Source organism: Electrophorus electricus, chromosome 11, assembly GCF_013358815.1.
Source record: "Electrophorus electricus isolate fEleEle1 chromosome 11, fEleEle1.pri, whole genome shotgun sequence".
Taxonomy (NCBI): domain Eukaryota; kingdom Metazoa; phylum Chordata; class Actinopteri; order Gymnotiformes; family Gymnotidae; genus Electrophorus; species Electrophorus electricus.
The window spans coordinates 11,667,352-11,692,006 of record NC_049545.1 but is presented as its reverse complement, the minus strand read 5'-3'; the positions used below and the strand labels follow the sequence as shown (position 1 = coordinate 11,692,006).

Below are 24,655 nucleotides of genomic sequence, written 5' to 3'. Positions count from 1 at the left end.
TTCGCGATGTCTGATTGGAGGCCCCTCTCTGTCTGAGCACCCACCTGAGGTCATGAATTATACCCCGCTGGGCTTGGATTCCCTCTGTAGCTCAGTGGATGTTCCCTGCTCCTCTTTCAGTGCTGTGTAAGAACACGCGTGAGTTCTCCAGCCGTCCAAACCAAAGCCCGAATTCCAGTGCTCTACAAGAGGCTCCATACCCCGACTGGAGCGTTCTGGATACCAAAACACCTCTGAGAGAGTCCACCTTGTAGGACAGCAGGACACGCCTTTGTGCTAGACTCACTGCAGACAGCAATGGCCCTCATAAATCACCCAGCACACACACACACACACACACACACACATACACACACACACAGAGCTCGTGCAGCTCTGCTTTCGTCAGCTCTGCCAGCACTCTGCTGGCCCCAGAAGCATGAAGTAATCAGAAATTAGCAGGCGCTTAATTATGAAATTACAAGAGGGCTCCCCTGCTACAAAGTGACAGGCTCTACATCTGAGTGGAAGCATGCATGAAAGAGAGAAACATCCCCAAAGTCCCACTGAAAAGGAAGGCTAATTTCTTCTCTGATACTTCCTACAAAGATAGCAATTGCAAACTTCTCCTTTTCTGCAAATACACATCGTGAGAGCAGAGCCCTGCGCTGGTTTGTCATGCGTAAGGGGACTGACGTCATGTGCCTGCTGGGAGACTAAGACGACGGAGCTGCCTTTGGGGAAGAAAGGGAGAGAGCAGAGTGCTAACCCAAGCCTCGGTGCTCACGTCTGTCAATGGGGGTGATGAGAAGAGGATTTAAAGGAACGTGAAGTGCACTTAAATCCTCCAGAAAGGGAAACACAGCAGAAAATCTGACAGTTCACAATTGCCCCATTTATCTCGGTGGGCTGCGTGTCTCAGACGTCCGCTGAGACCGAGTCCATCCCTCAGCGCCTAGACATCTCAGATTCACACTTACATTACACACCAGCACATCTTGCAAATTTCTTGCAAAAGATTATGATCCAGTAAACACCAACCTGCTTTGAAAGTCAAACACCAGAGGTCAAACAGTCTCTTTGCTTTTTGTTTAACTACGATTGGATATATCTTGGATAACTCCAAAAGTTATACAAATGTAGATTCAGAGCACACTTCACAAATCCATCTTATTTCTGTGCTGAAAAAACCTCAGTAAGAACAGTGTGGCTTTGAAAAAAGAGCTAGCCGCCAGAGGCCAAAGAGTATGGCCTACTAAAATAAGCACTATGAGCACTAGCACCTCTGTGCACGATATATCTCACCTTGCTTGAAAGCATCATAAGAGCAACACAATCAAAGCCCCTCAGCAGCACAGTGCCAGAGACACACGTGGCCTCCAGGGTCTGCACACAAACTAGGTTGCATCTCTATTCAATCAGGGCAACAAGGGCTCAAATCTCAGAAACATATTGAGTCTACTACCACGGTTAATTTAAGAACAGACCGATGTCGGCAATTTATATAGGTCCTAATTCTTGCATTAACGTGAGTAAGTCGTTACTGGCCATCATTTTTATAATCTGTAGCTGCCCACCTTTCAGCCTCTTGAGGTGGACAGGCACGTCGCTTTTAATGCTCTTGCTGTCCTCCTCCGTGGACGGGCGTCTGACCTGCGGCGGGTCGTTGTGGGCAAGCCAGTCAGCCACCTTGCTCTCTGAGGCCATGATGGCCGCCTGCAGGGTGCTGAGCTCCTTGCCGCCTGGCTGAGGCTTCTTGGGCCTCGGGCGGGACACGTGATCCTTGATGGTGACCTTGCCGGGCGAGGTGCTGTCGAACTCGATGGTGAAGGAGGTGTTGGCCTGCGCGGCGGCCCCTGCTGTGGGCCTGCCAGCGCCCTGGCCCTCCGTGTCTTTGGTGGGGATCTCATGGATGCTACTCTCTGCCATGTGGCTGTCCTTGCTGGGGATCTCGAAGTAGCTGGGCTCAGGGCCTAGTGGGCCCAGGCCGTTCTCCCTGGCTTTCTCCGCCCTCTTGGCCTCCTTGCCGTCTGTGGAGCCACATGAAAATGGACAATGAAGATTGACCCTTGAGGATTAAGGGTCATGACCTCCAGTAAAGGATCAACACAGCTATCTTTGAGCATCAGACCGTTTGTCTGGATAAGTGTCTGGTGGAGACGCTCGACAATAAATGGGTAAGTCCTCATAATTCCATTTATTGCGCCTGACATCAGTTAGCGGGGAATCTAATGACAGCCAGTTAGAATACTTCATTATTAATGTTTATGTAACTCAATTTGTTTGTAACAGATGCCCTAGGAATTAAGCCCCATTGTTATTGCCATTGTTACGTGTGCTAAGACGTGTTTTACTGATTCTTCATTCAGACAGTAGAATTACCTCTATGCACTCCATACAAACCTTACAGAGTATCACAACACGGCACTTATACAAAGATAATAATTATCACACATTAGTCTAAGGTTTTCTTTTATTAACGATTTCTCAATTTAAGAACAACGGAAACTAGAATATTTTCTAGTAGATAAACAATAGTAATGTGTGTTCCTAATACGATCACAGAGACACAATTTTCCATATAATTATGATCTCTGACTTTAAAGGAAACAGAAAAAGAGAAGTGAGTAATATTGAAACTTGTGCAAGTTATAATTATCCGTTGTAGAGAATTAACTTTATCTCCGAGCTGTAGTGGTTTATAGCTTTGCATTTTGATCTTGATCCTAGAAGGCGTCCTACACTGTTGTTTAGAGCATTCTAAGTTCACAACCAATCAGAATCATGGTAAAGTGTTTTGTTTTTTTTTAAATTGCATTTCGTCTTAACCCAAGCATGTAGCCCCCTAGTTTAAAAACAAATCAGAAAAATTACCCTATCATCCTGTCATTATCAAACATCATAATGTTTCACAACTTGATAAGTCTGGTTTCAAAACCTGAGTTGCACAGTTCCAATTATTCAAAACAGAAAGCTGTCCAGGCAAACTACCAGGCCAACCAGTGCAGCCATATGAAATACAAGAACAATCATTACTGAACATGTTCAGTATCAAAACCCACCTACATTCAACCTCATTCATAAAGATCCGGAATACTCACGAATGAGGCATGCAAGCTTTCTTGTGGAAGAGGTGAAGTGGTTGGGTGTCATAGAGTTGAATGTGAAAACACTCCGGTGACAAAATCCCCAGCGAAGTGGGCTGGGCCTGGCTACAAAAGAGCCTATTCACAGTTCCTATTCTTTCTGTCTCTCTTCCCCTCCTAGCTACTCGAGCTCCGCTACCTTTCACTGAGGAAGAACGGCCTTCACCACAGCCTAAAAAAAACAGTCGGTAAGGGCACTTTGATGTAGGGAACGGTTGCAATGACTCTTCCTCTCTCTCCCTCTCTCTCTGGCACACTTCTGAGTTTGTGCAGCTGAGGAGAATAGTGCTGATTCACATAAAGACGTTAGTAGTCTTGGGCACTCCTGTTCTGTCTTCTTTGGCAGCAAAGGAAGATAAGTCATAGTCAAACAATGCCTTCCATCTGACAGTCGTTGTCTCTGAGAGGTACATTTGCCAGATATTACCTCAGAAGCACACAGGGCCATTCACTGAGCATATAGTTACTTCTTTCCTTGACAGATAGGCTGCTGTCAGGGATGTATTTAAGTAAGAGGCATAAATGCTTTCTCATGTGTGGGCCTTGAAAGAGAGAATGGAGAATATGAAGAGAACTATAAAACCATACACTTAGAAATATGCACAATTTTATTCCCTAGTGAGAGGGAGTGGGTGATGTCTGTTCTCCTCTCTTGCTCACAGAGGCAAACACTTTTAGAACTTCCACATCACAGTTAACCCACAGAACACAGTCAACCCACAGCTGTCAAACCCCAGAACACAGTCAACAGTCAACCCACAGATCACTGTTAACACACAAAACACTGTCAGCCCACAGAACACAGTCAACCCACAGAACACAGTTAACACAGTCGACCCACAGCTGTCAAACCGCAGAACACAGTCAACAGTCAACCCACAGATCACTGTTAACACACAAAACACTGTCAGCCCACAGAACACAATCAATTCAAAGAATATTATCAGCCCTTAGAACACAGTTAACACAGTCGACCCACAGGACACTGCTGACCTACAGAACACAGTCAACCCACATGGAAACACACTCAACTCTGCAACGTCAGACAATAGTCGATTACTACAGATGCCATAAAGGCCATGTTGCGCTCTTTGTTTCACCTAACTGCGGGAGAAGCAAGAGCTTTGCAAGAGCAAATTCACTCAGAATCCTCAAACACAAACCCAAACGCTGCACCACACCACAGCCAACATTCTGTGTCTGCGTCCCACTTATAACACACCAAAACTCTCTCACTGCCACAGTTCATACACACACGCACAACAAAAGAGTAACAATCAGCGAGAAAGTCAACACAGCACATATTTAAAGACTGTGCAAGGTGTTGTAAAAAAGGTCAGCATAAATACAGCTTTATATAAATAAATAATTTGCATCACAGTAAATAAATATTTTGCGTCATACATTTTCTACTCCCTTTCTCTATCTATTGAAGTCACCGATCAGGGTTTCTTTTGTCTAGGGTCTGGAGCTCACACACCATAGAAGACCCCGCTGTGGCAAGAGCCCCAGCAATGTCCAATCCTATTACTCCTGCATGGTACGAGGGAACGGGATGGCAGGGTCCAGGACCCAAACACACCACAGCCAAGCCAGGCTTTGGTGGCTGCGTTTGCCCTGGGTGGAACCATGCTAGAAAGCTTGCAGGATTAAAAGCACTTTATTTTTGACCAATGTACCCAGAATAGCTGTGGTAAGAATGATGTTGTAGATATGCACTTGAATCCTTGTTCAGTCCAGACAAATCACATTGTGAGGTGAAAACTGGGAAATAATCATTTGCAATAAACAGACCTCAGAGTCTATAAAACATGTTTTTCAGGGGATTTTATGCGGTGCATGTATTGTTATTTTTAGTCATCTCAAATCAAAGTCAAAAGAAAGCTATGGAATTATTTTGTTGAAGTTACTTTTAACCTTTTCATCATAAAACGTCGAGTTGTGTGCAATTTATTCTTATACAAATGTGCTCAAAATGGGTCTTAAAAGGCTTTACATTTATAATAATGACCATTCCATTATGCTTGCAATAAATCAAGCAATTATGACCCATTCAAATCAGATTAACTCGTCTAAGAAAATTGTGGTAAGACAAGATTGTGGCCTTACCTGGCCCAGGAGTTTCCTGTTTTTTCCCAGATGCTTTATTCTCCTGTTTAAATGAGTTCTCGTCATCAGCATCACCATCGCCCCACCAAGATGGTTGTCCATACAAAGGTGTTCCTCTGTGTAACGCAGCAATGTCCCCTACAACAACAAGACATTGTTACTTCACCAACCCAATCAATGTATTTGGCTTGTCCATGGCTTTTAGCATACATCATTTGGTCTTATCACTTTTTAATCTTTTTTTTTTTTGTCCTCGTGATTACTGTTGGAATATTGGATTCTAACTGACCATCTTTACGTGGTCCTACTCAGAGGGGATAAGTTTTACATGGGGAAGTGGGGTAATGTAATTATTACCCCTGTTTCTCAGTGATTTTAGTCGCATCCGAATGCGGCAAGTCATTAAGTATTATAACCTCAGGTTATATTAATCCCGTGCGAAACGACATTTGTGTAAATATTCCATCATATCACACGGGAAAAGAGGTTTTTGCGTTTTTTCTCAAGTATGGAGGCGCAGACACCTTGGGTCAAATCTAAGTTGCTGTAGGAATCCAGAAGACAAGCCAGACACTCCTAGCAGCTTTAATGAAGTCATTGTGTGGCATAGCCTATAGCCTACATATGTGCTATGGACATGTATCCTGCTCATTTTCAAACTAGATTTTCATTGATACTATAAAATTAATTATCATCCATCGTCTACTTTTTTTGGAGGTAACAGTAGTGAGTAAATTGAATATCCACTCCCATCTCAGTCATTTAGGCCGAGATTTCTTATCTTGTGCTAATCGGTCTTAAAATTTCCTGACGTCCTGTAGTAAAATTGCATTGATCCAACAGGGTTTAATAAACTTAGATGCTGCAGTTTGATATAAAAGAAGGACAGATAACAACTGTAAACCAGGGGTTGGAGATGTTAGATGCTTTCCCCAATGTCTGTGCCATTTTGAACGTGTTCATGTTTTAAGTGATTACAACTACACCCCAGGGTAGAATAGAGAGCATCTGAGCTATTAAAAAAAGGAAAAAAAAAGATCCAATTATGGTAGTTTTGATGATTTTATAAGCTGCAATGCACCAAACCAGGTTTTTTTTATCTTAAAGGCCCTGTACAGTATTTTCCCTCCTTATTCAAAATATTACATTAGCAGAAAGTATGTGATTATCTTCATACTCCGGCTTCTGTCCAACATTTATTGGGCACTGCAGAGTGCATAAAATAACCTCTAATAAAAAAAAGAAAAGAAAGTACACTACCCCCTATGATCTTAGACGTCATATGACACCAATTGACTATAGCGAATCATATGACACCTTATATTGAATATTCATGAACTGTAAAACCAACTGACCCACCCACACTTTACTCACTCCACATCGCTCTACTCGAGTGACAGACAAGAGGAAGATACGCTCTACGTTTTATTCCAGAAAACGAGACCAAATAAAAATGGCAAAAAATGGCCCAATACAAAACACTGTAGCAGGTATTTCACTGTGCACACACTGGAAAATTGGTCTCAATAAAGCTCAGGATTTGCCAGCAGACTCGAGCTGAAAGCAACAGCTTTCCTGACACTTACTGTAGGCAATGCGGAGAAGTTAGTCTTTATTTTTTAAAAGTCACTCTTTTCAGCTGACACTGACAATAATGTAGCAAGCAACTCGAATATAGCAAAAATGTACAGGCTACTGTTTGCTAATTTTGTTATTTAATTTAGCTCAGCTACAAATGTCCTTTTATAACGTTATATATACGATAAACTGCCAGGTGACTTTCCCTCGTTCAGCTGTTAGTTATATCTGGTTAACTAGCCGAATATAAGCTAAGCTAGCTAATATGGCGTTAACGTGAAAGTGAAAGTATGAAAGAAATACACAGATGATACCGCTCTAAATACATTCTTAATTTAACCAGAGAACTTGATTAGTGTGTATTTAAACAATGCATGGTTTCCGCTGTTGACCGCGACCTCATTGCGGCCTTTCACCTCTTCAAGTTCATAGAAATAAAGCCGAGTTGACGCGATCCCATTTCCAGGTTGCGCCATATTTCATTAATTGGGTGGTTACGTTTGTCAATCAGCTGGGGTCCACTACCAGCAGACTGGTAAGAAAAAAATGTATTAAAAGACTACTTTTTATGTCCTTTTAGGGGAAAACATTGGAAGGTAATTGGAATATATATAACATTTTTCACAGATTTTAACAACTGTACAGGACCTTTACTCTGCATTGCATACAGAAATGTGGCAGCATTAGGTTTGTTATTGGGCATGCAAGAACACTTTATGCACTTAGAATTCCACCAGAAGGGCTGATATAAACCATCAGACCTTAGGCAGCTTTGGAAAAAGCGGGTTCATTCAGCATTAGCGTTTTATAAGCAATAACACAGGCTACTGTAAATGATTTAATACTGTTATACTTTTTAAAAGATGTATTTAGTGCATTTATTTCGACTGGGGACGTCACTGTAACACAGAGAAGGCGGAAGCATTCGAGCATGAGGCTGACAGTTACCAGGCTAAAATAACCCGGTGGCACTGAGATAAGAACAAAGGGTTAAGAGGCACCCGCCTCTTCCATTCTGATGCCCAGAACACTAGAGCTATGGGTGTGGGGTCTGTCACTGCCCTGCAATTACCCACCCAGCACTTCACCACAGCCTTGGGACACACTCATAATTAGTTAGGCTTAAATATATAGTGCTAGTCAATGAAACTAGCTTAGCAGGCCATGGTAGGAACCATCTCGGCTACAGCAGCCTGAGGTTAAGTGGATTGCTGTTACATGCTTGGCTTGCTGCTTTTGGACACCAGAACATTACATTCATACAGCCGTGTTAAGACACAGCCAACATTCTAATTAGGTCTTAAAGCTTCTTTAATACTGGAAAGCCTGAGTGGTTGTCAAAAGATCACTCATCTGGAGTGACACCAACAGCATCTGCCTTTAATAGGTTTCAAATGTCATCATTGTATATTTCCATTTGTGGCACTGTCATGTAAAGGTCCCAGTGTATGCAAAACAGTCAAATAGAAGAATTAGCTTCTTCATGGGCAGATGTAATTTTGGTCCAAGGTTGTTTTTTTATCTGTTTTTAGTGTAACATTCAACATTAAAATGCCCAGTATTGAATTCATACTTACAGCCAGACTGAAATGAACAGTGTAGGTGTTAATTCAAAAGTGTGCATGTTAATTCAGTGCTGGAGCTTTTGCACTGGAGCCCCCAGATCTACTATGATGTGCACTGATGGCTGGAGCGTTAATGATGCCTGGCATATTTCCTGGTTTTAGTCCTGTGTGAAACATCAGTGGATCACTTATAGGTGCTGCCTCTCTCTCTCTCTCTCTCTCTCTCTCTCTCTCTCTCTCTCTCTCTCTCTCTCTCTCTATATATATATATATATATATATATATATATATATATATATATATATATATATATATATTATTGTTACTCCCAACTAGTGGTGATCTAGAAGAGTACCGTCCATTAGGAATACATGCATCAGTAATTGGAGAACTAATTATTTTTAATTTTTAGTGCTTATTATTATGTGGTTGTAGGTAAGAGCATGTAAGAGAAGGAAAATGGGAGAGAGATTGGTAGGTGCTAATGAGGACATACAGTTGTAGAAATTCAGAAAATTGTTATAACATGTTTCATAAAGTGTAGGATGGACTCCAATGGCACAGCCAACATGGTACCAAATGAAGTCTTCACATTCAACAAAGCCTCCAAGCATTAGGAGGTGCAATTAATCATGTCGACTCTACAATGTAAGATAAAGGACGCAGTCTGGCTTCACCTGGCACTTTGTCATCTGCCTTGCTGGGTTCTGCAGGCCTGGCTGCAGGTTCCTGGGTGGCTTCAGCTGTCTTGCTCTCTGTGGCTTGGGTAGGAGACCTGGGTGTTTTGGGGAGCTCTGCACTGGCGGGCTTCTTTCCCAGCTGGAGCTGGCTGGTAAACTTCTCATGCTGACCGAGAGACAAAAAGAACACCATCAGAGACAGAAGATGTCACCTGTCATCAGTCTTGGAAGCGCAAACATAAGGGCTGTTTGCCTAAAATGCAATGAACACAAATAATATGACCCTAACATGACCCTAATATGGGTGATTGGTACACTTAGTGTGTCTAACAATCAGGGTTATTTAAAACTGCTATATTTACTGCTAAATAGAGAGGGTGATGCTGTATGGTATAGTTACAGGTAAATCAGGGCATAGTTAGGCATATTACCTTTAGAGCTTCCTCTGGTACATGCAGCTCACCCCGGACTACAGTGAACAGGTTGGTATGTGAGACAGGTTAAGGAAAAAGAATAACTTATATACAGTGATGTTGATATTTTACAAACACACACACATGCCCACATGACACCAGTAGACATAATTGTGATTCATATCAAATCAAATGCAGACACAAGTTTTGTACACTGTAAGATGGAGTGACAGCAAGCATTTGGTGAAGGATATCATATCCAAACCTCAGTTTGTCATCAATCTTCAGAGTGATATACATCTGCTCCTGGATTCTAACATCATTCACAAATGTCTGAAAGCAGAAATTAAGACTTTTGTTACTCACTGTACCATTCATATTTGCCTGTGACCTCTAAAGTAGATCACAATGAAAGAATCTCTGATGGTGGTCATCAGCATGCATGTCTCAGGAGATGCTGTGAGTTCCATCAAAGAGAAAAAAAAGGATTTTCTAAGAGTAAAGGATTATGTTGCTGTTGGTTACCTAATGAAGTTAGTATCAAAAGATCTGAGGCAAAACCAAATCCACGGCTAAAGAAGTTAAAAAATTATCATAGGCAGAGATTTAATCTCCAAATCTGCCCACAGGGATGGACTTTAGCTCAGTCAGTTACTGAAGTTTAGTCTCCAATAAATTTTGCTCTACAGTTGTTAAAAACAGCATTTCCTTGTTAAAATCAACTTAACCTGATCTCCACAAAACACTGACAAACTTAAACATGCCGTCGCAAACAGCATAATTTCATAAAGTCTTCAGTCCTTCTGCACGTGAGTGTGTACGTGCTGGTGGTCTGAGCGCTGAAGCCTCTGCTCTGTCTCAAATATCACACACTCCCTGGAAGGGACGATGAACAAGTCTCGCTAACTGAGCACTTTCATTATGGCTCAGTTTAAAGTTTCCTCTGAAAAGATGATAATTTTTTACTCCACATTTAAAAGTGTAAATGAAGAAACTTGGTGCTGGAATAGGTCACCAGAAACAGAGGTCTGGGTTCTGTAATAGACCACCAGTGTGGGGGTGCGGGTTCTGTAATAGACCACCAGAGTGGGGGTGTGGGAGCATTTTATGGAGGCACTGATTCGTGATTCACACATAGCAAGCCTCAATGACAAAAGAAACATTCATGTAGTGTCTGTTTCCACATAATAACCACAAGCAGAGTGCACAGCAGAAACATGGCTGAACAAAATGCAGGGAGCTTTTTTAAGGAGTAATTGTGGGGTTTTAATTTGGGTTTGGGAATGTTTCCTGCCACAAGTGTGCAGGAAGAGCAATACGAAAGTATGACCTAACAGGAAGAGCTTTGAATCTGACTTCCTGTTTTAGGCACTGAGACATGCTGACTTGCTTCTACCAGCCTCGGGCACAGGGAGAATCACTGACAATAACACATGACTCAGAATACAACAACATTCTCTACTTGGTTTAGGAATGGCATGGTTTCTTAAATTACTTAAACAAAAAAGCAATTTACATGTAAGCAGTTTTGAACATATTTTTCAAAGTCAAAGAAACAATGAGAACCCTGCACATCATAAAGTGAGATCACATAGGGCGTGAGGCACCATTTGAGAGGGTAAAAGCACTAATGCACACCACAGGAGGGAAGGAGCAGGGGGTAACAACACGTGCGATTTGGCTTGTTTGCAATTTGCCTTGTCGTACACTGTGTCCACTTACCCCGTTGAGACTCCCCAGATCCTTCACCTTGTGTTCATCACTGGAAGACTCGTAGTTGATCACAGCGTGCTGCTTGTCTACACTGCGGGACTGCACACACACACACACACACACACACACACACACACACATGCACGCACGCACACGCACACGCACACACACACACACACACACACACTCGCACACACGCACGCACACACACACACACACACACACACACACACACACACACACACACACACACACACACACACACGCGCACACACACATCAGATGAGTTAGGGAATGGAGCAGGGGGCTCTTTACCACTAACCTTATTCACAGTACAGTGTATTTGCTTTATTTAAACAGTAGTTTCATCACAGGGCAAAGGAAAATGACATTCAGGCTGGCATTGTTCCAAAGCGAGATTGTTTCTTAAAGACCTGTCATGGTCTCCAGCACATTACAAATCTCCTCCTATTACCGATGAGATTATGACCGTGGAGTCAGTAGGGGATTGTTAGCAAAGGAAGTACTTAAGGACTGATCCGAAGCTCCGCTCTGGAAAAGCGCGCGGACATCCTGAGTGACATGCTGATGCTCAGCTGCTCATGAGGTTGGTGTTTCAGGAAAAGTCAAAGAAGGTGCCATCGGGGCCCGTAAAAGCACCGATGTATTCCACAGGGATAAAGATGAGCAGTGGGATGGCACCTATACTGCCAGCAATCCAAAACGCCTAAGCGAACATGGGCTGGCCCAAATAACAAAAGGTCGAAAAACACCTCAGAAGAGCAATGTGGCGAATCCAAATAAATGATCTGTCACTGCGATGGCACAGTAAAAACTGACAGCGCGAGAGAGAGGTAGAGACAGAGAGGGGGAGGGGTTGACATGGTGCTATTTATAATGGACATAATATTGGAGAACTAGTGCCATTTTTCCTCGTCTAAACAAAGGACATTAAGAAGTCTAGCCGAAGCTTCACTAGATAGCTACAAGCTTCATTTTAGCTAAAAGAATTCTTACATTTAAACAGCCCATTACTGGCCAGGCCATGTGATAAATACATTAATTAATAAAGTGTCTTGTAACTGCAATTACATGAATGAGCAATTGATGTTTAAATGTATCAACCCCCCCCCCCCGCCCAACCAAAAATTGTTTCTCAGGTTCTCAGCCTACTGAAGGGTAACAGGGGAGGGAAAAAACGTTCAAACAAAACAAAGCTTTGTTTGTACCTTCTACATGCTAGTGCCTGAAATTCAAGAGCATTTCCCATGTTTCTGAAGGTCCCTCAATGAATACTTTAATATGAGGAATCCCCATATTTAGGATCAGAGAATCTGTGGGGGAAAAACAGAAATCTAGAATTTCTGTTGAATGCTAATATACTATAATAGACTAAATATATCTGCATGCCACAGGATTCCTGCTGTATGGGCCATGATAAAGAGAGAAAGTGCTACTGCATCTTGCCATGGTGTGGCCACACATGAGCTATGATGCTGCTGAGTTCTTAGCAAACATTCTGCTCAAGAGCCACTACACGCATGTCTCGGGACACTACTCTAGCCTCCAGGGAGCCAACCAAACCTTAGTTCTTTATTAGCACTGCAACAAAATGGCACACACAGACGCTAGCTTTTTAAACAAGCACTATAGAGGCAGCGGAGCACAGAAAGCTGTGAATGACTGTACCTAGGAGAACCAGAGAGCTGGAGAAAGTCAGAACCAACCCAGTGCTTAGCAGCTGGCAATACTGAAATGAGGTGTGGGTGTCAACATAGGGAGCTGCTACCACCGCCATACCACTTTAGGCCTGTCCTCAATATAATGAATCTAAACCATGTGGCTAAATGTAAAAAAACAACAACAAAAAAACCCTACTTTTCTGTGCACCACCTTACTGTTATGCTTGCACTGGTTGTAGTACCTAGTATTCCAGTACTATAATACATGTGTTCTGAAGTTGCTTGTACCTCATGACAGCAGTGGCAAGCTATGTTTCTCTGGAAGGTTTGGCAGGGTGGATGTTTGCCCACTCATAGTAGAGGTCCCCTAGAAAATCTAAAAGCAACCGGTGAGCTAGTCGTTCCACTTTCTATTAATACAGCACCATGACAACCATGCACGTTCTGATAGTGTCAGACCAAACCAGTCAGTTTACTTGGCATAAATAATACACATCTCTTCCCATGCCAACCATGAGTCTTCAAACGGAATAAAGCTCACAAATAATAACAACACTAAATATACCACCATGGTTCCGAGCCTGAGTACTGGGGTGATCTGCTGGACCAGTTCAGTCAGTCGCACATTCAGTAGTAACACAAAATCGTACAAAAGTGCACGGTGCTATGAAAAACAAAGTGCTGGGTTAGTAGATGTTACGAAAAACCCAAAAAGCTCCAAGATGTCGTCAGGAGCATTGGGGACACAGTATCAGTTTCCCGCCGGCAGCTGTTAGGGGATTGACCTCTGCTGAAACGCTGGTGTCTGAAAGCGTCGGGCTGAGACAGACAGAGTGACAGTGGCTACCAGCTGACCTGCAGCATGAGCTCGCAATCGTCACGACCCACGAAGATCATCTCCCGGGGCAGGCGGTGGCGTGTGCCACCGCTGCTCACCAGGAACCAGGACGTGAGGCTCATCTCTGCTCACACGCTCTCTCTCCTTCAGCCCCTACGTCATCCTTTTCGAGATAGAGACAGAGAGAGAGAGAGAGAGAGAGAGAGAGCAAGACAAATGGGGGAAAACAGATATTAGATCAAAAGATTGAAATCAGTTTAGAATTATGCCGTTTTAAACAACACATTGACTTTAGCATAAATACATTAGTAGGGCTTCCCTAGGAGAACATTGGGAGATCATTCATGTCACTACCAGAAAATCTTGTTTAAGTTTGAAATTTCAAAGTGGCTGAGTGGGAGGAGAGACAGAGAGATCCGTTAGACGGCCCTCAGCTTTGGAGCATTCCAGTCCCTTCCGCAGGGGCAGAGCCAGTGGGAGCGCACTAAGCACCTTCCTCACCGCCTGCTCTGATCACTGCCAGATGCTGCAGGAAGTGATGTAAGCTTCTCAGCTACACACCCAGCTCTGCTGTTTTCTCTCTCTCTCTCTCTCTCTCTCTCTCTCTCTCTCTCTCTCTCTCTCTCATTCTCTCTCTGTGTTTCAGTGAAAAGCTGGCCACACTCAGCTGCCCCAGACCTGCAGCTGTGAAAGGAAAAAATCATCAAGCAGCACTTCCTGGCCCACATGCTGAATGCAGTCCAGCTAGACAACCTCATGCCAATCCTCAGAGCTCTTGCTGTGAAATTGGGTAAACGTATACGTTACAATGACGCCACAAAACAAGGCCAGACCAAGTGTTTAGGGTGAAGCCATAATTCTGGCCATGCACCAGAAAAACAACCAGATTTTTTTCTTCATACAAAACATCAGATGCTCTTGCATGACAGAGAGCTAGTAAAGGAAGGAGTGCACATATGACCCACAGCCATTCGTCAGCGTCGCTGAACTGTCCAGGACCTGGGACCCTTAGCTAGGACAGCAGTCACACCACCCTCACCGTCCAAAGCTCTTTTCACTTCGAATACAATACAGCACTCAGAGGCAGTCGTGATTACCATTTGGTGAGATTATAAGACATGCTTCATAAGCGATTGCTATGACAACATCTGGTCCCATGCCATGTACTGTTCTGATTTATGAGTTTCACATTTTGCGGGTGCAGATCGTGAACCCACATTAGGCTACCGCTTCACAAAAGGAGTGACATTTCCCCACTCGCAAGCCCCATGTTTAGAATCTCATCCACACACTGACAATAAGCTTAACAGAGAGCAGTCTGATATCAAGCTTCAGAAACAATCTGACATTAATATTGGATGCCCACATCAAAACGCCAGCTTGTGAGCATAGCAGCTCACAACCTTGACAAGCTCTGAGCATAACAACACTTTGGGTGGTTTCAACATATCTCCTCTGCATCCAATTACCTCCTTTCCAAAATTCCAAATCCGACTGTACTCAGTCACTCCTAAATCTGGCAGCTTTAAAATAACATATTAAGTGTGAAAAAACATGCTTTTAAAAAAAAAGAAGCCCTTGTTATTGAGAAACAGGAATCTGATGCTGACTGTGGTTTCGGGGATTGTGGGTTTTGGGGGCTGCCTTGGCTGACGTCCCTTTTTGGCGCAGCATAAAAAGAGCTAGCGAGGAACGTATACATAATGACGACCCCACTCTGTTCCCTCCCCTAGCCAAAGGAAGGCCGTCCCGGGACGGTGATCACCCACAGAAGTGGAGAACAGTCACGACGTGGCAGAAGAACCCTGGTGTGGAAGCCAGCCAGTGCCTCTCTTAGTGCCTCACCAAAGAGCGTCTGCCAGTGGGGGAATGCTTCAGGCCAGCTCCTGCCTCCTGTCTGTCCTCCTGCATGTTCTCCTGACACAGCTCTTGGCAACGAGGACCCCCTGCCACCGTCCACCATGGTGGGCTTCAGGAGAGTAGACAGGGAGCTCTACTAAAGACCCGATGTGGAAGACTTAAAAAAGGCATGCGAACTTGGGGAGCTTAGCTCTGGCTTAAGGCTTAACCAGAAACCTCTAATCTATGGTGGATTTCCACTGGTGTTGTCAAAAGAAGCACAGGGACAAGACGTCTGGCTGTATTCTTTCCTTTACTGGCAGTGATATCTGCAGCCTGCTGGTTTTCATGCCAGCAGAGCAATGTGCTTTTTTTTCAGCGGGTGAAAGGGCGATTTCTCCATGCTGGCTGGGAGTGCATCCTCCCCCTCTCTGGCCTGAAGAGTTGGATTGTTTGGGGCTGACTGCATGCACTCTGTGAGAAACAGGAAGTGTGACTGAGACTTCCTCTCATCCGACCCAGCTCATCTCTCCATCACTATCTGCTTTTCGGAGGAATGAGCCACTGATTCACCTGGTCTATAAAAAGATATCCTGAAAAGAGAGTGAAATCTCTTGCTTAGATATAAACCCTCATTTTCAACTTTTTTTGTTGTTCTTATACACTAAATACTAACGTTTTATTGGAGTATTATTCCCTCAAAAGGAGGCAACGGAACAATAATTAAATGACATTCTGGACTTTCATGTCAACTCCTCAGTGAGTCTCTACCAGATGATGCAACAGCTGTGTGAGTGGCCGCTCCTCGGCCCCACGACCTCATTCCTTGCCCTGCGAGCTCTTGCCTGGCCCTCCTTTGCGAGCCAGCCGCGGCCGTGCCCAGCTAACAAGTGCACAGCTGGCTTGGATCAGCAAACAGACTCCCTCAGGAAATCTCCATCCCACCTGGAGGTGGGAAGTTTAGCGAGTTACAATTAATCAGTTACATCCAGCCTACTTAAGCCTTTCAGCAAGCAAATTAAATGAGAGAATGAAAATACTGGTGAAATGTTCTTGTAGTTTTAGTACATGCATCCACCTCTATAACACTCCTCAGTCTTGTCTTTTGACAGAAGGAGACACTGCCTAATCACAACTACATGATTACACTTCATACACAGATGATTACAGGGGAAACCCCTACCCTTATCTTTATTTGTCTTCTTTCACAAGAACAGCAACCAAACAAACTCACCTATGCACTCAGATTACTCTCAGTTAATTAATGCCAGTTTGACATTTGACAACCTTTCACCTTCTGTATGTGCACAAAGAGGCAGGCTATCAATACCAAGCAAGACAACATACTGCCTTTCTACATTCTGCGTCACTGCAACTAAGACAAGAAAATCATTCTGTTATTACCGCTACCGTCAGTATCGCTTACTGGCTAGGGAGCATTCAATCTCAGAGGTGTCACAAAATGCTAAAACAACTGCTTTTTAGTACAGTCTTTACCTAACTTTTCTTGCTATTCAGCAGTAATGTCACCTAAATGACCATGTCTGCCAGGGTTTTTTTTTAAATCATTTCTTTTTTGGGGTGTGTGTGTGTGTGTGTGTGGCAGGGGGCTTGTACTGTGAAGCTCCATGCGCCTTTTGCACTCTTCCAGGAACAGCCTTGGTGAGCAGGGGCCTCAGGGTGCCTTTGTGACATTGGCCAGCCCTTACTCTAATTACCATCCTTTCCCAATACCATGCAATCATTATTCTCTTCTAAATGCATCTTTATATCCTATAACATGGGAGAGGTTGGGGTCTAAGTAAACGGCTGCGAGATGGCCAGTTAGGAACAGGAGCCTCATCTGGCTCCCGCTTCAGCCTGAGCACACGGGTCATTCAAGCTGACATGGCTACACTAGTGTGCCCTAGATTCTGAGTGTATTAAAAATATACCGATATGTCATTCTGAGGTCAGGTACATCACCCCACATGATGTACTCTCCATAAACAGAGTCCCGTTCCTCAGTCTTACAGCTACTGGAACACCAGAATCTAAGAAGCTCCTTCGGATCCGATTATGATCTTGCGTGACTGTTCCTGTTACACAATTGCATTACTGCAGTGAAAATGTAAAGCGCTCCTTGATTATTCCAACCAAAGAGAAAAAGAGGAATGGCAAGTTCTCTATTTTCATAGCTGTTTCATTCTTGGGGCCTGCTGAGGAAATCGGGTAGCAGTAGAGAACAATGGCTGACCTGTTCAAGCATTTCTTCCTTTTGTTAGTCTACAGTACAGCTGCACGCAGCTAGAGGCCGAGGGGGCTGCTTTTAAAAATCACACACGCCAAATAGAAATTCTGCTCATTTTTGCAGGAATGTCCCTGGACACATCAGCAGTTAACATGAAATGAAAGAATAATCCAAAAACCATCTGTTCACATTTGCCATAATACATGTGGTATCATGAATGGAAAGAGGGCTGAACAGAGCCTTAGAATACTTTGCCTCAGAATGCACAGTCAGTTAAAATAAAGGTTAAAAATTCAAAATTCAAAATAATATTTAATGTAATGTTAACACATTTAGGCTTGATATTTGTAATAAGAAGATAATAACAATCAAACTTATTTACAATAAATAACGTATTTCTAAGCAGTGACATTATAATGGACTTCTTGAAAACTTGCCCATAATCTTTCTGTAGTAGGTCTGAGAGATAATTAAATAAAAATGGTACCAGTCTAGTGAAATAAACTGAGAAAGCATATTTGGAGCTGATGCCAAGATACCATATGACTGAAAATACCCCATATGGAAAAGAAGCCTCAGTACAGCCATAAGACATGACTGCTGCCTACTTCCTTTGTCGTTTTCAGGTAGCAAGTATTCTGCATTATCCTGCATTTGGAGAAGTGTTACAGCTGACATGTGTTAACCTACGCTAATCTTTCAGGCTTCCAGGGCCCAACCATCATGGAAGAGCACTGAGTGTCTTTAGAAATAACACATGGGATGTCTGACCGATACTGGGCACCTATTCTTGCACATATGCTGCACAAATACAAATAAGCACTAATGTGCTCTACTGAAGCTGGCAAACAGAAGCCTAACTGACCTCCAGCTGACCTCCAACTGACCCAGCAGACTAGCCAGATGAGGTAGACATGAAAATGGATTTGTCGAGCAGTGTTTCAGGAGCATTTAAGAAAAATAAATGCTTTGTTGTATGACAGTATTCTCTAACTACATGAAGTGGTAAAAGGTAATGTAGCCTACACTGGACATTTACAATATTTGGGCAAATTGTAGCCTAACATTCTGTGATCACACTTTGTTATTCTCCGTGAATTTTCTCATTTAGTGCTCCATTCATTGAAGCATGCTCCTTAACAACAGGAAACATGGATTAACACACAGCACGTGACTCCACACAGGAAGTGAAGCTCCTTCTGAAGTCATGAATCACACGGGACAAGTGGCCTGACAGAAGGTAGAGCAGAAAGCTGTGACTACTCTTTCAGTAATGGGAGAGACTGCTGCTCAGATGCAGGAGCTCCCTTTCACTTTTTGCCTCAAATCAGTGCTGGTGTTTTGAAACACTGATTTCTTATCTGTGCCATAGGAAAAGGTACTCCACATGGCTATAGTGGCATGGCATTTCCAGTAATGACTGAAGAATATGTGAAGGGAGGGGAAAATGGACAGGACCTGATGAAGATATGTCAGCCATTACACAGTCACCACAAGGTCTTTCTGTGGCTTAGTTCAGTGAGTAGGCTGGTGGATAAAACCGAGATCTGCATTTCATATAGATGAAAGACTGATTGGTACTTTCGAGTAGCGGGGAAACTAAGGCTCATAACAGCACCACCCAGAACAGATGTGATGGGTGAGAAGGTTCACGTACACATGGCCAATTATTTTTATGTCACTGTCCAAAACTGGTTCTGTGTTTTGACAAAACCGGCAAGGTTAAAACAATAAAAGACTAACTTATTCGATAATCATAGCAATTTATAGGCAGGACAGAACCTGAAGACAAAGCTATGGCAGGATGATCATTTCTAAGTGATCTCATCTGTTCCCAGCTCAACTTCAGTTCACAGCTAATGTATTTACTCTCAGTATGTTTTAATTCTAGACTGTGGCTAGATCCAGAATTTTATATCCAACCCTTTAATATTTTATATTCCATGTTTATATTACAGCTCAGTGCTAACACCCTGTTTGAAACTCCTAATTTATAGCTTTGAAAGACAAGTGCCAAGTTTCTTTACATGTTCACACCTTCTGATTACTACAGTTTAGCCTTCTGACTATAATTCACAGGTCTTCACCATTACACCACTACTAACATAGAGGCTTTCAGAATTGTTCAGATACTGTTGACATTACTGGATTATATTTCTACAGCACATCTGAATCCCAGATAACTAAGGCTATATATCTTAATTCTCCTCCTGGACAACAGCCACCATTCATAGCTTTACTGTCAAGGCGCATAAAGAAGTTGATGTATAAAACGGGTATAGTTCTGGACTAGGAATTTGGAGATAATTAAATTATTTTGCAGACAAATTTGTTGTAAGTGTACACAAATACCAGAGCTCTTCCAACTTTTGTCTAAAAAGTACATTCTGTCAGAAGTATCCGAACTAATTGAAAAAAACTTTCTAGAAACAATTCTAACAACTTTGTGAGCTAACAGTAACAAAAACGTTTAACCTAACATTCTCTAAGCATAATAAAACACATTTTGCTAATTACAAAAATACACTGGCAAACAACTTGTCGACGCAGCAAAAAAGTCACGTTTGTTTCAAAAGCTTATGTTGTGGGCTAGTGAACAACAGTGTCAGTTTAGGAGACAGCAGCATCTGGCCGAGAGGAAACATGGCCCGAGTCCAAAACGTCAGTTACAGAAGGAAGACGACGGCCGTCCCTCCCGGTGCTTTGTTAGAGCCGAAACTATCCTATTGTACTTTGGTTAAAACCGCTTCATACCTTGTTCATAACGGGGACATTTTATAAGGCCTTTATAAAGCACTACGTAGATATATCTGTTTTATAATCACGCCACAACAGTTATTAAAGCGTTGCACTATGTAGAGCCAACGACGGAAAATCAAGAACGCAACCGCCGGTTTTTATGCTTCATACGGGGATTCCCCAAAATCAAAGCGGCTATATGGCTGGTGTTGTGGAAATGAATCAATAATGAAGGAAAAAATCGCTCTGTCGCAGCCAAATGAAGTGGACGCCTACTCGCTTTGTTACAGTGTCATACCTTTTACACAATTGTCAGAGAGAGAAAAGTAGCCATGTATTAACACGCTAATGCCACGACACAGTAACGAGCAGACGCGATGGAGTGTCACTGACGGGGAATGGAAATACTTAGGCCAGATGTAGGCGATGAGTCAAAACAAAGAGATACATACGCACGGTGTTTGAGTAGTGCCCTCTAGCATGGGTCAGCAAGGAGTTGAGACATCCTTGCAGGCTACATCAGACGCCGAGATATACCGGTTGTAAATTTTAACAAAGGAAAGGGGATATTTCATGACATTCGTCACGGGATAAAAAGAGAATTCCCTTTAATAACAGCAGCGGCTGGAATGTCATTGATTTTTCAGCACCTTCATTTTAGACCCTTTTGGAATTGAAACTCACCAATCTGATTAGGCTATGTGTTTATTGGGCCAAACATAGTCTAAAAGTTATCAACGATAAGGCTTGGACATCGAAAAAAATGAACACAAATGCACAAAAGACGTGTATAGGACTCCTGATGTTGGGAGAGCGTATTGATGGAGCCGGGGGGAAAAAATGCTGGCTAGCTGAGTGCACACGTTGTGATGCTAGTTAAAGTAATGCCGGCTGAAACGTGCGTCTACAATGTTCATTTCTATTAAAACAAATTCCAGCACAGTCTAACTGCAATATAAATTAGATTCGATAGTGGCCTAGGCCAGTAAGGTTAGAAATAGCCAGAGGATCATAAAGATACTAACAATAAGCTAGCACTGGCTTCTTCAAATATCCTGCTGATATCAAAGCTTGATCGAACATTATTCCTAAAATATATATTTTCAACATATAGTTTTAACTTACCCCTTTCTATGCTCTTCAGGCAATGTTTTTGCAATGATCCAATGTAACAGCTAAACGGTTTTCAGTGCCCTGCCCAATGTGTGCTCTTACGTCTCAGTTGCTCAGCAATAACGTTATTCCTAACAAATAGCGGCGACATACGGCAGCCTGAAATCAGGCAACTAGGACCTCTATAAAGCCAGCGTTCGCACTTCCAACACAGTCCAGTGGGCGTGTTAACATTAACAAATTAATGTTAGTCTTCTCAAATATTTTATTGGACACTTCCGTATTGTTTAACAGAAGGCTTTATATTTTGACAAAAATGTATTTCAAAAAATAATAATAATTCATTTTTTTACATCTCGTTTGTCCCGCCCCCTTGGTAAATTAAACTACTCGTATTGTGCAGTATGTAGTTTTTATTCTGCCCCTCACCATTTGGGGCACATGAAGACGCAGTCTGCGTAGGACTACAGTTTCCAGTATCCTCGGTGGCGATTGCGGAAGTATGACCTTCGTGTCAACCGTTGTCGGCTAGGCTCTGTTGCAGGTAGGACTTCAGCAAAGCCATTGATGGTTTTTATGACTAGTATTATCATGTTCTGAACTTTGAAGAAGCTAATTTTAAAAAACAGTTTAAGTTTGATTTTTCTTGTGTTTAATTAGGCAACAATGAAACCCTCAATGGACTTGGACGAGGAAGAAGAATTAGGACTATATCAGAAGAAACTGAGAGGTGATGATAGTTAATATTAGCTACCAAACATCCCCTTGCATCCCTAGCTGTTTTACTTTAAAAATATTATTTGTAGCTATATTTTCTCTAAATAGACTGGCAACGTAACGGTAAAGTACTTCGTTAGCTAGCTATCCAAAAGTCTGCACAATAGCTAGCCAGTTAGCAAGTTAGTTTATTTGAGCTATACACTAATGAGAACCTAAATTAGTTGACCTAGCTAGCGTTATCTACATAGGATGGTCATCAAGTGAGCGTTCATTGAGAACAAGCTTTTCGAGGTGCATTTGGGAGTGCCCTTGAAATTTATAATTGCCCTGGTGAACATATCAGGTTGGAGCATAGCTTACTATTTTGGGTAATATAGGCCCAATTATTTATGAAAGCACAAGCAATAAAGTCTTAGAACAAAACAAACGAGAAACTATGCACTGACAAACTGCATTAAGAACCCTCCCTCTGCTGTCTCTGAAACGTGTGAAGAAAGGAGATGATTTCCCTAACACCTTTATACAGGATTGATATTCAATTTAGATTTAAAATGTACAGAATAAGTCACACGTAATTGGCTTTTGCAATTCCGATCTTTAAGAAAGGCTGCAGTAAACCCTATAGTAAATCACAGCACCACTGTGCTGACCAGTGTCAGATGTTCCAGATGAATGCTTTGTGACTGTTTTTGCATTCACATGATCGAATAAGAGTAAATGTTCCTCAAAATAATGCAGACCAGTTTATAACAACCTCATAATAAACATCCACCAATAGGCTTTCTAATATATTCTAAAGAATATTCTAACTGCAAAATATAGCAGTATAATCAAATTATTGGTTTTTCTATTTATCGTGTAGACTTAATATAAGGAGAGTGACAAGATACTGCAGCTCTATTTAGTTTTTACTCCATTTAGCACCCTCCAGGTTATATCTGTATGTTTCTCGTGGCTTAAAATAAGTTTATATTTCTTCATAAATGTATTAGTTAAATACAGGCCATTGGGTATATTTGCATTTTTGACTTGATGCGATTGCTCCAGAGAGAGCCAATCGCAGTATTCAGCAGTTGAGCAGTATGCTGGCGAACCACAGCTCAGACGCTGAAGCCTTGGAGCAGGGCAGCAGTCCGAGCTGTCAGTCAGAGGGCCCGTGGCCGTCCGTGCAGCAGAGTGAAGCAGGTACAGCTCCACATGTGCACTGCTCACACTATCCTTATCTGTCATGAAGGGGACCAACAGCTGTTTTCTGTGAATTTGCATTGCAGTCAGTCAGCTGCGCTCCTTGCTGCAGCAGCGGCCGAGGGAAGCACAAGTTCAGTCCCTTTCCCCTTCAAAGAGGAAGTCTTCTCCAAAGGTTGGTTACATGTCTTTAATGGTTTGTTACTGAATGCAGGATCAGTTCAAGACTAATGCAAACACAGTTCTAGATAAAGATCAGAAATGACTAGTTCATCAATACATCTTGTCGTATTTTAGATTTCTGGCATATAATCTTAACTGTTAAATGCAGATATTTTTGAATGAATTTCAACAACTAAATTTGTTAAATTTATTTATTTATTACAGGTACCGATGCAATTAAAAATAACCCAGTTTATTTAAAAACAATTGATCTGGTTATTAAAGTTAATAACTGATAAACAATGCTTTTAATGTACATTTAAAAACATTTGAATTATGCTATGTTTGCATTTTCAAACTCAGCAGAGATATTTGAGCATGCTCACTGTTTTGGGCTTTTGTGGGTTATTAGAGTGCTTGTTTGGAAATAGACCTTAGCTAAATAGGTTCTGATGCAGTAGCCCTGTGTAACAGTGAGAGGTAAGGATGCGGACGCATGTGCGGAAAACAGCGAGATTTATTATGGACAAATCCAAAATCAGAGTCCTTAGGGCAGTCCAGGGGCATTGAGCCAAGAGATTGCGGGGATACATGATCAAACAAACAAAACACACGAAGGCAAACAGGGGAAGCAAGCTATAACAAAGGCTAGGAAACACAAAAGCTAGGATAACAAAACAGGCTAACAAATGAAGGCTTTGAAACAGACGGGCTTTCAAACATCCAGACATTAAACCAAACACAGTGAACCTAACACATAAACACATAAACGAAGTAAACAACCACAAGACATAGGGAACAAGGCAGGGTTTAAATACATGAACTAAACGAGGGACAGGTGTGGAAAATCAAATGAGGGGCGGAGAAAACTAAACTATGGCATGGAGCTAAAATACACACGACAGGGAAAACGTGGAACACGGAAGATGGGAGGGATGCTATTTATTCAATAGTATAATAATAT

General features: G+C 42.4%; 2 protein-coding genes across 9 annotated transcripts in view; one reads left to right on the top strand and one right to left on the bottom strand.

Moving 5' to 3' along the window:
• The window catches only part of cep170aa (centrosomal protein 170Aa), a 35,596-nt gene extending 13,838 nt beyond the window's left edge, over positions 1-21,758 (bottom strand). For all 6 annotated transcript variants that reach the window (XM_035531435.1, XM_035531436.1, XM_035531437.1 and 3 more), the window contains exons 1-8: positions 21,637-21,758; positions 13,721-13,866; positions 11,193-11,282; positions 9,725-9,803; positions 9,489-9,547; positions 9,055-9,223; positions 5,235-5,372; positions 1,557-2,009 (exon numbers count right to left, since the gene is read on the bottom strand). In XM_035531435.1, coding sequence (XP_035387328.1) covers positions 1,557-2,009; positions 5,235-5,372; positions 9,055-9,223; positions 9,489-9,547; positions 9,725-9,803; positions 11,193-11,282; positions 13,721-13,825 — 1,093 coding nt within the window. In that variant the 5' untranslated portion in view covers positions 13,826-13,866; positions 21,637-21,758. The remainder of the gene's footprint in view (positions 1-1,556; positions 2,010-5,234; positions 5,373-9,054; positions 9,224-9,488; positions 9,548-9,724; positions 9,804-11,192; positions 11,283-13,720; positions 13,867-21,636) is intronic.
• A 382-nt stretch (positions 21,759-22,140) lies between these two features.
• The window catches only part of sdccag8 (SHH signaling and ciliogenesis regulator sdccag8), a 43,940-nt gene continuing 41,425 nt past the window's right edge, over positions 22,141-24,655 (top strand). For 2 of the 3 annotated variants that reach the window (XM_035531837.1, XM_035531839.1), the window contains exons 1-4: positions 22,141-22,168; positions 22,285-22,354; positions 23,392-23,529; positions 23,616-23,704. In XM_035531837.1, coding sequence (XP_035387730.1) covers positions 22,291-22,354; positions 23,392-23,529; positions 23,616-23,704 — 291 coding nt within the window. In that variant the 5' untranslated portion in view covers positions 22,141-22,168; positions 22,285-22,290. The other variant, XM_035531838.1, reaches the window with a different exon arrangement.